The sequence below is a fragment of the Bombina bombina genome, chromosome 12 (assembly GCF_027579735.1).
Source record: "Bombina bombina isolate aBomBom1 chromosome 12, aBomBom1.pri, whole genome shotgun sequence".
In the NCBI taxonomy this organism is placed as follows: Eukaryota; Metazoa; Chordata; class Amphibia; order Anura; family Bombinatoridae; genus Bombina; species Bombina bombina.
The window spans coordinates 101,544,552-101,560,370 of record NC_069510.1 but is presented as its reverse complement, the minus strand read 5'-3'; the positions used below and the strand labels follow the sequence as shown (position 1 = coordinate 101,560,370).

The 15,819-nt window shown below is 42.2% G+C and overlaps 1 protein-coding gene across 4 annotated transcripts in view; it reads right to left on the bottom strand.

Moving 5' to 3' along the window:
- WNK3 (WNK lysine deficient protein kinase 3) overlaps positions 1 to 15,819 on the bottom strand; it is a 544,128-nt gene that overhangs the window by 237,944 nt on the left and 290,365 nt on the right. For all 4 annotated transcript variants that reach the window (XM_053695870.1, XM_053695869.1, XM_053695868.1 and 1 more), the window contains exons 15-16: positions 12,483 to 12,629; positions 12,348 to 12,402 (exon numbers count right to left, since the gene is read on the bottom strand). In XM_053695870.1, coding sequence (XP_053551845.1) covers positions 12,348 to 12,402; positions 12,483 to 12,629 — 202 coding nt within the window. The remainder of the gene's footprint in view (positions 1 to 12,347; positions 12,403 to 12,482; positions 12,630 to 15,819) is intronic.

Genomic DNA, 15,819 nt, shown 5'->3' with positions numbered 1-15,819 from the left:
AGTCTCTTAATTTAACTAGTCGAAGTCTGTGTTTGAGTGTGGATGCTGCCAGTTCATTTTGTACAGTTGGAGCATCTATAGAGAAGCAATTCAAACATGGAAAGTGGTAGAAGATAGTTTTTTGGATTAATAAGACTTTTGTTAGCAACAGAGTGGGTACGTAAGTAGATAGGACAGGTACATCGGGAAGCTATAAAAACTTGTTTGAGCTTGCCCCATATGTATAATCCCTGTCCCAGGACCTACTCATACTAACCCCTCTGTTATCCATATCCTGTTTGGAACTCCGATCCTACTTCATACTTTGTGGGATTGTTAAAGAGTCACTCACATCAGAGCACCTTTCACACCGGAACACCTTTGCACTGCAGCCTGGAACTGTTTGTGTACAGCGCTTTTTTCCTACCGCTTACAGAGAACGCTGCACTAATCCCTAACACTAAGGAAAGGAGGACGCAAGCTATCCGGAATTTTTTGGTTACAAGTTTGCACAAATAACCACTTGCTGGACAATGTTGCGATACTAATAGGACATAACAGGTTTTTAAGAATTCTCATGTATCTTTATTTCTGTCATTTGTTTTAGAAGAGATCACTTGATCATAATTTTAAACTTATTGTGTTTGTTTTTAGATGCCGGCATCACTATATATTTTTAATTGTATGTAATAAACATTCATACTTAAATTTACTCTTTTCCATTTCCTGCTATTTTTACATCGGATTAGTTTATTGCTTTTGACCTTTTTATAACGCCACTAGTACACACACACATATGGTTAATATCAGAGCCTTGCACATTACCTAGTTTGACTCTTAGCTCCCCATTTGTTTGAGCGCCATCCCAGACACTCTTCCTTTTTGTCTAATTTTTAACTTGGTTTTTAGAGGTTAAACCAATTGCACTTTCTGGGAATTGGCATTAGAGTAGATGAGTGTTGCATCTCTATAACATTTTTTGTCTCCGTTAAAAAACGTTCCCCAAGTTTATAAGTGTGAATTATAAGCATAAACATGTATAAAATGTCCAAATAAAGCAATCGAATTAGCCCATAAAAGTGTCTACCAGTTTTATAGCCCATATTAAGCCCTTTATTCTGCTTGAGACTAAGAAAATGGCTTACCGGTCCCCATGAGGGGAAATGACAGCCTTCCAGCATTACACAGTCTTGTTAGAAATATGGCTAGTCATACCTTAAGCAGAAAAGTCTGCTAACTGTTTCCCCCAACTGAAGTTACTTCATCTCAACAGTCCTATGTGGAAACAGCAATCGATTTTAGTTACTGTCTGCTAAAATCATCTTCCTCTCACAAACAGAAATCTTCATCTTTTTCTGTTTCAGAGTAAATAGTACATACCAGCACTATTTTAAAATAACAAACTCTTGATAGTAGAATAAGGAGGGGGGGCGTGTCTAGGCAGCGGCCATGTTAGGTCGCAATATCTGTGGCTCTGAGTTGGATGTTCCTAACCCGCTGGTTATTGAGCCCATCCGGCAACTTTGACTAAGAACAGAATTTATGCTTACCTGATAAATTTCTCTCTTGTGATGTATCGAGTCCAAGGATTCATCCATACTTGTGGGATATTCTCCTTCCCTACAGGAAGTGGCAGAGAGAGCTGTCTATATAGCTCCTCCCTTAGCTCCACCCCCCCAGTCATTTGACCGAAGGCTAGGAAGAAAAAGGAGAAACTATAGGGTGCAGTGGTAACTGAAGTTTTTTAAAGAAAAATATACTACCTGTCTTAAATAGACAGGGCGGGCCGTGGACTGTATACACCACAAGAGAAATAAATTTATCAGGTAAGCATAAATTATGTTTTCTCTTGTAAGGTGTATCCAGTCCACGGATCATCCATTACTTGTGGGATACCAATACCAAAGCTAAAGTACACGGATGAAGGGAGGGACAAGGCAGGCTTAAATGGAAGGAACCACTGCCTGTAGAACCTTTCTCCCAAAAATAGCCTCCAAAGAAGCAAAAGTAGCACATTTGTAAAATTTTGAAAAAGTATGAAGCGAAGACCAAGTCGCCGCCTTGCAAATCTGTTCAACAGAAGCCTAATTTTTAAAGGCCCAGGTGGAAGCCACAGCTCTAGTAGAATGAGCTGTAATCCTTTCAGGGGGCTGCTGTCCAGCAGTCTCATAGGCTAAGCGTATTACGCTCCGAAGCCAAAAAGAAAGAGAGGTTGCCGAAGCTTTTTGACCTCTCCTCTGTCCAGAGTAAAGAACAAAAAGTGTAGATGTTTGGCGAAAATCTTTAGTAGCTTGTAAGTAAAACTTTAAAGCACGGACCACGTCCAGATTATGTAAAAGGCGTTCCTTCTTTGAAGAAGGATTAGGACACAATGATGGAACAACAATCTCTTGATTGATATTCTTGCTAGAAACTACCTTAGGTAAAAACCCAGGTTTTGTATGCAGAACTACTTTATCTGAATGGAAAATCAGATAAGGAGAATCACATTTTAAGGCAGATAACTCAGAGACTCTCCGAGCCGAGGAAATAGCCATCAAAAACAGAACTTTAAGAACCAAGTTTAAGCTCCAAGGGGGAGCAACAGGTTTAAAACACAGGCTTAATTCTAACCAAAGCCTGACAAAAAGCTTGAACATCTGGAACTTCTGCCAGACGCTTGTGCAAAAGAATAGACGGAGCCGAAATCTGTCCCTTTAAAGAACTAGCTGATAATCCTTTTTCCAAACCCTCTTGGAGAAAGGACAATATCCTAGGAATCCTAACCTTACTCCATGAGTAATTCTTGGATTCACACCAATAAAGGTATTTACGCCATTTTCATGGTGACAGGCTTTCGTGCCTGTATAAGGGTATCAATGACTGACTCGGAGAAGCCACGCTTTGATAAAATCAAGCGTTCAATCACCATGCAGTCAGTCTCAGAGAAATTAGATTCGGATGATTGAAAGGACCTTGTAGTAGAAGGTCTTGTCTCAGAGGCAGGGTCCATGGTGGAAAGGATGACATGTCCACCAGGTCTGCATACCAGGTCCTGCGTGGCCACGCAGGCGCTATCAAGATCACCGATGCTCTCTCCTGTTTGATTTTGGCAATCAGTCGAGGGAGCAGAGGAAACGGTGGAAACACATAAGCCAGGTTGAAGAACCAAGGCGCTGCTAGAGCATCTATCAGTGCCGCTTCTGGGTCCCTGGACCTGGATCCGTAACAAGGAAGCTTGGCGTTCTGGCGAGACGCCATGAGATCCAGTTCTGGTTTGCCCCAACAATGAACCAATTGAGCAAACACCTCCGGATGGAGTTCCCACTCCCCCGGATGAAAAGTCTGACGACTTAGAAAATCCGCTCCCAGTTCTCTACACCTGGGATATGGATTGCTGATAGGTGGCAAGAGTGAGTCTCTGCCCAGCAAATTATCTTGGAGACTTCTAACATGGTTGATGTAAGCCACATTCGTGATGTTGTCCGACTGAAATCTGATGAACCTCAGGGTTGCTGAGGCCAAGCTAGAAGAGCATTGAATATTGCTCTTAACTCCAGAATATTTATTGGGAGGAGTTTCTCCTCCTGAGTCCACGATCCCTGAGCCTTCAGGGAATTCCAGACTGCACCCCAACCTAGAAGGCTGGCATCTGTTGTTACAATTGTCCAATCTGGCCTGCGAAAGGTCATACCTTTGGACAGATGGACCCGAGATAGCCACCAGAGAAGAGAATCTCTGGTCTCTTGATCCAGATTTAGCAGAGGGGACAAATCTGTGTAATCCCCATTCCACTGACTCAGCATGCATAGTTGCAGCGGTCTGAGATGTAGTCGCGCAAATGGCACTATGTCCATCGCCGCTACCATCAAGCCGATTACTTCCATACACTGAGCCACCGAAGGGCGCGGAATAGAATGAAGAACACGGCAAGATTTTAGAAGCTTTGATAACCTGGATTCTGTCAGGTAAATCTTCATTTTTACAGAATCTATCAGAGTCCCTAGGAAGGAGACTCTTGTGAGTGGCGATAGAGAACTCTTTTCCTCGTTCACCTTCCACCCATGTGACCTGAGAAATGCCAGAACTATGTCCGTATGTGACTTGGCAATCTGAAAGCTTGACGCCTGTATCAGGATGTCGTCCAGATAAGGGGCCACTGATATACCTCGGGGTCTTAGGACCCCCAGAAGCGATCCCAGAACCTTTGTAAAGATTCCTGGAGCTGGAGCTAACCCGAAGGGAAGAGCCACAAATTGGTAATGCCTGTCCAGAAAGGCAAACCATAGGAACCGATGATGATCTTTGTGAATCGGTATGTGAAGGTAAGCATCCTTCAAATCCACTGTGGTCATGTACTGACCCTCCTGGATCATAGGTAGGATGGTCCGAATAGTTTCCATTTTGAACGATGGAACTCTGAGGAATTTGTTTTAGATCTTTAGATCCAAATGGGTCTGAAGGTTCCCTCTTTTTTGGGAACCACAAACAGATTTGAATAAAAACCCTGTCTCTGCTCAGACTGTGGAACTGGACAGATCACTCCCATAACTAGGAGGTCTTGCACACAGCGTAAGAATGCCTCTTTCTTTATCTGGTTTACAGATAATCTCGAAAGGTGAAATCTCCCTTGAGGAGGGGAAGCTTTGAAGTCCAGAAGATATCCCTGAGATATGATCTCCAACGCCCAGGGATCCTGAACATCTCTTGCCCACGCCTGGGCGAAGAGAGAAAGGCTGCCCCCTACTAGATCCGTTACCGGATAGGGGGCCATTCCTTCATGCTGTCTTAGAGGCAGCAGCAGGCTTTCTGGCCTGCTTGCCTTTGTTCCAGGACTGGTTAAGTTTCCAGCCCGGCTTGGATTGAGCAAAAGTTCCCTCTTGTCTTGTAGCAGAGGAAGTTGATGCTGCACCTGCCTTGAAGTTTCGAAAGGCATGAAAATTAGACTGTTTGGCCTTTGATTTGGCCCTGTCTTGAGGAAGGGTATGACCCTTACCTCCAGTAATGTCAGCAATAATTTCCTTCAAACCAGGCCCGAATAGGGTCTGCCCCTTGAAGGGAATGTTAAGTAATTTAGACTTTGAAGTCACGTCAGCTGACCAAGAATTAAGCCATAGCGTCCTATGTGCCTGGATGGCGAATCCAGAATTCTTACCCGTTAGTTTAGTCAAATGAACAATGGCGTCAACAAAAGAATTAGCTAGCTTAAGTGTTCTAAGCTTGTCAAGTATTTCAGTCAATGGAGTAGCTGTCTGAAAGGCCTCTTCCAGAGACTCAAACCAGAACGCCGCAGCAGCAGTGACAGGCGCAATGCATGCAAGGGGCTGCAGGATAAAACCTTGTTGAATAAACATTTTCTTAAGGTAACCTAATTTTTTATCCATTGGATCTGAAAAAGCACAACTGTCCTCGACAGGGATAGTGGTACGCTTTGCTAAAGTAGAAACTGCTCCCTCCACCTTAGGGACCGTCTGCCATAAGTCCCGTGTGGTGGCGTCTATTGGAAAATTTTTTGTAAAAATAGGAGGGGGGGGGGGGGGGGAAACGGCACACCGGGTCTATCCCACTCCTTATTAATGAATTCTGTAAACCTTTCAGGTATTGGAAAAACATCAGTACACACCGGCACTGCATAGTATTTATCCAGTCTACACAATTTCTCTGGTACTGCAATTGTTTCACAGTCATTCAGAGCAGCTAACACCTCCCCAAGAAATACACGGAGGTTCTCAAGCTTAAATTTAAAAGTAGAAATATCTGAATCAGGTTTCCGCGAATCAGAAATGTCACCCACAGACTGAAGCTCTCCTTCCTCAGCTTCTGCATATTGTGACGCAGTATCAGACATGGGCCTTAAGGCATCTGTGCGCTCTGTACTACGTCTAACCCCAGAGCTATCGCGCTTTCCTCTGAATTCCGGCAGTCTGGCTAATACCGCTGACAGGGTATTATCCATGATTGCCGCCATGTCCTGAAAAGTAATCGCTATGGGCGTCTGATGTACTTGGCACCATTTTAGCATGAGTCCCTTGAGCGGGAGTCAAAGGGTCTGACACGTGTAGAGAGTTAGTCGGCATAACTTCCCCCTCGCCAGAATCCTCTGGTGATAATTTTTTTAAAGATAAAAGCTGATCTTTATTGTTTAAAGTGAAATCAATACATTTAGTACACATTCTCATATGGGGTTCCACCATGGCTTTTAAACATAATGAACAAGGAGTTTCCTCTATGTCAGACATGTTTATACAGACTAGCAATGAGACTAGCAAGCTTGGAAAACACTTTACATCAAGTTAAACAAGCAATATAAAAAAACGTTACTGTGCCTTTAAGGGAAACAAATTTTGCTAAAATTTGAAATAACAGTGAAAAAAGGCAGTTAAACTAACGAAATTTTTACATTGTATGTAACAAGTTAGCAGAGCATTGCACCCACTTGCAAATGGATGATTAACCCCTTAATACAAAAAACGGATTAACAAATTGAAAAAAACGTTTTTTAAACAGTCACAACAACTGCCACAGCTTCACTGTGGCTTTACCTTCCTCAATATATGACTTTTGAAGCCTTTTGAGCCCTTCAGAGATGTCCTAAAGCATGCAGGGGACTGCTGAGGGAAGCTGAATGTCTCTGTCTGTAATTTTAACTGCGCAAAAAAAGCGCTAAAATTGGCCCCTCCCACTCATATTACAACAGTGGAAAGCCTCAGGAAACGGTTTCTAGGCAAAAATCAAGCCAGCCATGTGGAAAAAACTAGGCCCCAATAAGTTTTATCACCAAAGCATATATAAAAACGATTAAACATGCCAGCAAACGTTTTATATTGCACATTAATCAGAGTATATACCTCTGATAGCAAGCCTGATACTAGTCGCTATTAAATCACTGTATTTAGGCTTAACTTACATTAATCTGGTATCAGCAGCTTTTTTCTAGCAAATTCCATCCCTAGAAAAACTTAAACTGCACATACCTTATTGCAGGATAACCTGCACGCCATTCTCCCTCTGAAGTTACCTCACTCCTCAGACATGTGTGAGAACAGCAGTGGATCTTAGTTACTTCTGATAAGATCATAGAAAAACGCAGGCAGATTCTTCTTCTAAATGCTGCCTGAGATAAAATAGTACAACTCCGGTACCATTTAAAAACAAACTTTTGATTGAAGAAAAAACTAACTATATTACACCACTTTCCTCTTACTACCTCCAGCTATGTTGAGAGCTTGCAAGAGAATGACTGGGTATGGCAGTTAGGGGAGGAGCTATATAGCAGCTCTGCTGTGGGTGATCCTCTTGCAACTTCCTGTTGGGAAGGAGAATATCCCACAAGTAATGGATGATCCGTGGACTGGATACACCTTACAAGAGAAAGTATGAAGCAAAGACCAAGTCGCCGCCTTACAAAGCTGTTCAACAGAAGCCTCATTTTTAAAAGCCCATGTGGAAGCCACTGCTCTAGTAGAATGAGCAGTAATTCTTTCAGGAGGCTCCTGGCCAGCAGTCTCATAAGCCATACGGATGATGCTTTGCAGCCAAAAAGAAAGAGGTAGCCGTAGCCTTTTGACCTCTCCGCTTACCAGAATAGACAACAAACATTTTTGTCACCACACTCCTCTTTGCCCTTCCTAGCAGTTAAGCAGGCAGAGAGAATGACTTGGGGGTGGGGCTAAGGGAGGAGCTATATAGACAGCTCTGCTGTGGGTGCTCTCTCTGCCACTTCCTGTAGGGAAGGAGAATATCCCACAAGTATGGATGAATCCGTGGACTCGATACATCTTACAAGAGAAATCACTGGCAAATTTGAACAGCCCACAAACTGTGGATCTAAAAGACACCAAATTTGCAGAGTATATGAAAACTAGACCCAGATCTGGACCGCTGGAACCTTAGGCGGCGGCCTTACCACGAGGACTCAGCACCCCCCACACTTGGGGTATAGCAGTTGTGTTTAAACTGCCTTTTCTACTTCTAATAGAAAACCATCACCTATAGAAAGGGACTATTCTGAGCTATATATTACACCGAATTCACAGTGATAAGATGGAGGCTCTAGCAAAATGGGAGGAGCGAGTGAGCAGACTACTGCAGGAGCACTTCCGAGACCTAGAGAGAGATCTATGTGCTATCCTCTTTGAGGGGCAGCTTCCCAGAGGATCAACCCGGGCACCCGCTGAACATGTCAGATCTGAATCTGACCGGAGGGGCTGACCTTATGGCTTCAACGCAAATTTCAGCAAACCGGGACCCACCAAAAACCCTGCCCAACCATATACCTACACAGGCAGTCTCTGAGATGTTTGGAGACATGTCCTATCCTATCCTACAATGCCCTCCAGCCAGCAAGTGGAAATCAGACCGAAAATATGTAAGGAGGCGGCCCAAAAGCAGATCGCTGGAGACCTAGCCTGTTCCACAAAGCCTCATGTACTCCCTACAAAAACTGGGCCTGACACGGGTTCACAGGAGACAGAGGTATGTTTATCCCCATGCGGGGCTTGGGGCGAGACCGACAGCCCCACAACAGGGAAGCAGAGCCGATTTGTGCCCAAGTCAGGAAATGAAATGACAGCCTGGGGATTCTTGATCTTAGATAGCTGTGCCGCTGTCAGGTACCACAAACCCCCATTTCCTACAGTCGCTCTGTTCGGTACATATGGAGGGCAAGTGCCGACTCATATTTTATGGACCCACTTAGATTCCCAGCATCTAACAGTCCCCAGTCCCAGGGGTGAGCGGCCTCCTGCTCTTGGGACTGGCGGCTTGCGAGCAGAACGACATGGTGTGGGCTAAACACCACAGGAGAATCGAGACCTAAGGGCAGTGTTGTTCAATGAGAGCTGGCTGACATTATCAAACCCTTTAGTCTCTGACTGGAACTCTCGTCTCACTCATAATGTTGCTCCTTTTTGGGGGGCGAAGTGACCCACCGGACTTTATGATATTACATCCCTATGACCCTACATTGGTGCGGAGTAATAGAGGAATTGGATGATTAGACGCCGCAGTACTACAGTGGATCACCTGAGGTGGGAGTTCATGGACTGTAGTGAAGTACTGATCTGTTTATCCCATCTGTTCATATGTACTTAATAATATGACAGCACAGCGCTTGAGTTTACATTACATGGACACCAGATCCCACTCTTAACCTTTGTAGCCAAATATTTTGAGTCTGTATGTGTGAGACAAGTTTTCTTTACCTTTTTTAAGTCAGCTTTCCACATGATTATTAATAGCTAAGAATGGCTGGAATATGTGAATATACTCATCACAGAGCTAGAAAGGACTGTATACCCCAGAACGGATTTATGTGCTATGGATGTACAGTATGTACTTATGTATTTCATGGCTAATCCACTAACTCTTTCACAGTCATGGTTTAGCATAAACAACTAGTTGATGGTAGTGCTAATCCCCACAAATTGAGCCAAACATTCCTCCCAGTTTCATCACCTGCACATAAAGATTATATATTTATTTTATAGGTCACAGTCCCTGCCAACTAGTCCAAGCTCTATATTTCCTAAGGATCTGCTAGGTTAAGAAATGACACCTTTATTTTCTATGTATGTTGATCCATCCCTCAGCCTATATTATTAACCCTGATAACAGCACATAACCTGTGGTATACTCTTACTCAAATATACTGATATTATGACTGTATTTTTCTTTTACAAAGCTGGATACATTATTGAGCATCTTAAGTTCTCTTATTGGTGGCCTTGGTTCCAGCGGCCGTGGCGCTGGGGCCCACTATTCCTAGTACTGAAGAGTAAAATTGAACAGTCATTAACTGCATTAACCTGTAAATTAATTGTTATGATACTGAGTAATCTTATGTACAACAAAGGTTAAATAACATGTATCTGCTTTACTTTATTTCCCACAGAGGCCTTCTTAGTCCTTTAAATCTCCTCCAAAAGCACAATCCAATTTTCTGCTGCCCAAAAAGCTTAATTATTATTTAGGTGTACAATGTTTAATCCTTCAATGGAAATCACTGACCAATAGCCTATGGGCTCGTATTTAAGTATGCTAAGCTGGAAGTAAGTTGGTATTAGCCTATTTAGTTTGTCTCCAATCTCCACAGTTCCTTAGTTTTCTTTTTTCTTATCACTAATACTGTAAATTCACATAGTCCTTTCCTAGAGGGTCCAAAAGTGGCCCTATATCATCAAATACCCACCTCCATTATTTATCACATAATAGGTTGAAAGTCCAAGAGTGAGTTAGTGTGCCAAAGGAGGTGTAAGAACCAAATATATTTAATTAGAGGTTTGAATTTTTCTGGGTCACTAATATTTATTTCATTCAGATGTATATGTCTCAGATATCGTTTTGTCAAATATTGTCTTACTAGTGCACTAGTAACCTGCTTTGTTTTAGCTGCCTGTATGTTACACAGATGTTCGTGTCTCTAATGTGTCTGTTTTTATCATTAGTTTGTCAACAATCGATATGTAAGATTTGTGTGATATGGTAATTTATGTATCATGACCCTGCATATCATTTCATTGTAATGTCTATTGAAACCTCAATAAAAACTTAAAAAAAAAAAAAATCTTATCTGTCAGCAATAAGACATTTGAAAATGTAATAAGACCTTTGAATTAGTTGCTGCCAAATGCTCCAACCCCCCCCCCCCCCCGTCTCTCAGTAGCAGCTCACTGAGGGGGAAAAGGGATAGATGAATCTGGAGCACCTACATTCTTTACTTTCCTCCCGTGAGGCAAAGAAAATGCTAAATCTGCCTTCTTCCTAGCAGACAGGTGTTGAATCCCAGGAGTAACAGCTCCTGGACTCTAACCACCTTATAAAAAATAAACTACACACAGACAATGAAATCACACCCACTACAGAGCTGTGAAGCACCTTTTCAGCATCATTCTGAGGTCAAGAAAGCATACTGCCATATTATCTCATTAGAAATTCCTTCTGAGTTACAGCACACCGGTAAGTAGTGGAGAGGGGCTTAGTCCTGTCCATCTTGTAATGGACAATGCTAAGAATGAGAGGATCTGTAAGAGCAGCATCTTTATGGTGGTAAAAGGGTGAGTGATCAAAACGTCTCCATTACTCTATTAGACAGGGATCCCACTAGGTGAATATTAGTGAGCCAAAATGAAGGTATATTTACAAAAACACTTTCACATGCTTGTAATAAACACATTTATATCTTTACAAGCTCACAAATCCATAGGTGCTGAAAGAACCTACTACAGTTCGTTATTGTGCAAAAACATATGGTTAATTCCAGTAGATCAATAATATATGCAAATAAACCACATATTTTCCTCACTGCTATTGCAAACAATGATTTGGCTTGTGGCAGAAGCATGGATATTCCACCTTAAAGAGACACCTCTTTCTTTTATCTTTTATGCAGTAGTTGAAGGTAAATAAGAAAGTGCATAAGAAAAAAATGTATTTAAACTTGCAGCATTCATGTTTTTGAATGGATAAGAATGTATTTATTTACAAGCTTGCCAGAAGAATGTGCATTTAAAGGGGCTTATAACTAGCTTAAATTGTTATACACAGCTACAAAAGAATAGTAACTACTCACTATGTTGTTGCATTTCATCCTGTTCCTGCAGCTCTTTTCAAATCAGTTCTCCTGTTTTAAAAGCTCAAAAGTGCCAGCCACTGAAGCTCCGCCTCTCTGTACTGGGTGCCGCCATCTTGGAACTCAGGTATTCTCACAGCCTGTGACAAAAGCTGTGCACACTCATAGATCAGTGATAAAACAGCTGTATAAACGTGCTTCAGGTTAGTGTCCTGGATCCATCATGTGAACTTTACATATTTGCAGTTTTAAAAGGTACACAAAATATATTTAAAAATGCACTAAACAATAATATAGAGCAATGCAGCCTCAGCAAAAATGTACAGCCAATGCTTTTTGTCATGCACCCTAACCTGAACCACATTACACAGCTGTAAAAAAAAAAGTGGACAACATCACTGATCTGTGAATGTGCACAGCTTATGTCAAAGGTTGTGAGAATACCTGAGCTTCAAGATGGCGGCGCCTAGTATAAAGAGGCGGAGCTTCAGTATCTGGCACCTTTAAAAAGTTATTAAAATAGGAAAACGGATTTGAAAAGAGCTGAAAAAGCAACAACATAGTGAGTACTAACCATTCCAGGTTAGTTGAGCTCAGCAGTTTAATGTCCCTTTAATGTTAGTTCAAGCCACCTCCAGTGCTGGCTTGAATACAACCCTCAAGAAAAGGGACAGATTCTGAGCATCTTTTTCAACCTGGTATTATTAAAGTGATGTGAACTACCAAGATTATTAATTTATACTATCACTATTAACTTGCAATCTTCCCTCTAACGTTCATGAAAACTTGTATTCTGAGAGTGATAATAAAACCCACTCACCGCCAGTCTGAGCAGATGTTGGCACTGGTATCTGTACATGTTCCGATGACCCTGCCTAGATTAGAAATACAAAATGTAAATAGAGTTGGGAGTAAGGCAGTTGGTATAAACAGTACTCTATATATCATCACCCACCTGACTGCCTGCTTCAGTCTGCAGAGAGTCTGTGTTTGTTTTCTCAGCTGGCATACTGCGCAGTATCTCTTGGGCCTGGGTGACTATTTGTCTCAGTTCCTCAATAAACTTTTCCTGCTCTGCTTCCAGCACAAAATCGTCTTCAACCTGGGTGATATAATTGTACACTTAAAAGGACCAATGCAGTAGAATTACATAATTAACAAGTACAAAATAAAGAGACAATGATTTAACACCTACTCTGAATTTCAAATAAGCAGTAGATTTTTTTTTCTGACAAATGCATTTTATCCCCCATTTTCTGGCCCCTTGTATCATGTGACAGACATTAGCCAATCAAAGACTAGTATTCATATACCCTGTGAGCTTGTGGACATGCTCAGTAGGAGCTTGTTCCCCAGAAAATGTGAATATAAAAAGATTTGATAATAGAAATAAATTGGAGTGTCTTAAAACTGCATGTTCTGTCTGAATCATAAGAGTTTATTTTGACTTGAGTGCGACATGTGCATTGAGCTAAGATCTATGTAGTCAATAAGTGAAAAACACAAGTGCGTACAGTAATATTAAAAGTTATTTTGCCGACACTTCATTTTGTTGAGATCTGCTTGTACTGCAGCTTTTTGTTAACCTGCTATGACAGGCACACACTAAAAGCTTTACATATTTTTATTAAAAGAAAAAATCTGTTAAACTGCAATATTTCAATATTTTTTTATATTATATAAACATACAAATCTGCATTATATATATATATATATATATATATATATATATATATACACACACACACACACACACACACACATATACATACATATATACATACACACACACACTTATAAACATACATACGTATATACATACACACACACACATATATAACATAATTTATGCTTACCTGATAAATTCCTTTCTTCTGTTGTGTGATCAGTCCACGGGTCATCATTACTTCTGGGATATTATCTGCTCCCCTACAGGAAGTGCAAGAGGATTCACCCAGCAGAGTTGCTATATAGCTCCTCCCCTCTACGTCACCTCCAGTCATTCGACCAAAGACCAACGAGAAAGGAGAAGCCAAGGGTGTAGTGGTGACTGAATTATAATTTAAAAAATATGTACCTGCCTTAAAAAAAAACAGGGCGGGCCGTGGACTGATCACACAACAGAAGAAAGGAATTTATCAGGTAAGCATAAATTATGTTTTGTTCTGTTATGTGTGATCAGTCCACGGGTCATCATTACTTCTGGGATACCAATACCAAAGCAAAAGTACACGGATGACGGGAGGGATAGGCAGGCTCATTATACAGAAGGAACCACTGCCTGAAGAACCTTTCTCCCAAAAATAGCCTCCGAAGAAGCAAAAGTGTCAAATTTGTAAAATTTGGAAAAAGTATGAAGCGAAGACCAAGTTGCAGCCTTGCAAATCTGTTCAACAGAGGCCTCATTCTTAAAGGCCCAAGTGGAAGCCACAGCTCTAGTGGAGTGAGCTGTAATTCTTTCAGGAGGCTGCTGTCCAGCAGTCTCATAGGCTAAACGTATTATGCTACGAAGCCAAAAAGAGAGAGAGGTAGCAGAAGCTTTTTGACCTCTCCTCTGTCCAGAATAAACGACAAACAGGGAAGAAGTTTGGCGAAAATCTTTAGTTGCCTGCAAGTAGAACTTGAGGGCACGAACTACATCCAGATTGTGTAGAAGACGTTCCTTCTTTGAAGAAGGATTTGGACACAAGGAGGGAACAACAATCTCTTGATTGATATTCCTGTTAGAGACAACCTTAGGTAAGAACCCAGGTTTAGTACGCAGAACTACCTTGTCTGAGTGAAAGATCAGATAAGGAGAATCACAATGAAGGGCTGATAACTCAGAGACTCTTCGAGCCGAGGAAATAGCCATTAAAAATAGAACTTTCCAAGATAACAATCTTATATCAATGGAATGAAGGGGTTCAAACGGAACACCCTGTAAAACGTTAAGAACTAAGTTTAAACTCCATGGCGGAGCAACAGTTTTAAACACAGGCTTGATCCTAGCTAAAGCCTGACAAAAGGCCTGGATGTCTGAATTTTCTGACAGACGCCTGTGTAACAAGATGGACAGAGCTGAGATCTGTCCCTTTAATGAGCTAGCCGATAAACCCTTTTCTAAACCTTCTTGTAGAAAAGACAATATCCTAGGAATCCTAACCTTACTCCAGGAGTAATCTTTGGATTCACACCAGTATAGGTATTTACGCCATATTTTATGGTAAATCTTTCTGGTAACAGGCTTTCTAGCCTGTATCAGGGTATCAACAACCGACTCAGAAAACCCACGTTTTGATAAAATCAAACGTTCAATTTCCAAGCAGTCAGCTTCAGAGAAGTTAGACTTTGATGTTTGAATGGACCCTGAATCAGAAGGTCCTGTCTTAGAGGTAGAGACCACGGCGGACAGGATGACATGTCCACTAGATCTGCATACCAAGTCCTGCGCGGCCATGCAGGCGCTATTAGAATCACTGATGCTCTCTCCTGTTTGATTTTGGCAATCAATCGAGGAAGCAGCGGGAAGGGTGGAAACACATAAGCCATCCTGAAGTTCCAAGGTGCTGTCAAAGCATCTATCAGAACCGCTCCCGGATCCCTGGATCTGGATCCGTAGCGAGGAAGTTTGGCGTTCTGGCGAGACGCCATGAGATCTATCTCTGGTTTGCCCCAACGTCGAAGTATTTGGGCAAAGACCTCCGGATGAAGTTCCCACTCCCCCGGATGAAGAGTCTGGCGACTCAAGAAATCCGCCTCCCAGTTCTCCACTCCCGGGATGTGGATTGCTGACAGGTGGCAAGAGTGATACTCTGCCCAGCGAATTATCTTTGATACTTCTATCATTGCTAGGGAGCTTCTTGTCCCTCCCTGATGGTTGATGTAAGCTACAGTCGTGATGTTGTCCGACTGAAACCTGATGAACCCCCGAGTCTTTAACTGGGGCCAAGCTAGAAGGGCATTGAGAACTGCTCTCAATTCCAGAATGTTTATTGGCAGGAGACTTTCCTCCTGACTCCATTGTCCCTGAGCCTTCAGAGAATTCCAGACAGCGCCCCAACCTAGAAGGCTGGCGTCTGTTGTTACAATTGTCCAGTCCGGCCTGCTGAAAGGCATCCCCCTGGACAGATGTGGCCGAGAAAGCCACCATAGAAGAGAGTTTCTGGTCTCTTGATCCAGATTCAGAGTGGGGGACAAATCTGAGTAATCCCCATTCCACTGACTCAGCATGCACAATTGCAGCGGTCTGAGAGGTAGGCGTGCAAAGGGAACTATGTCCATTGCTGCTACCATTAAGCCGATCACCTCCA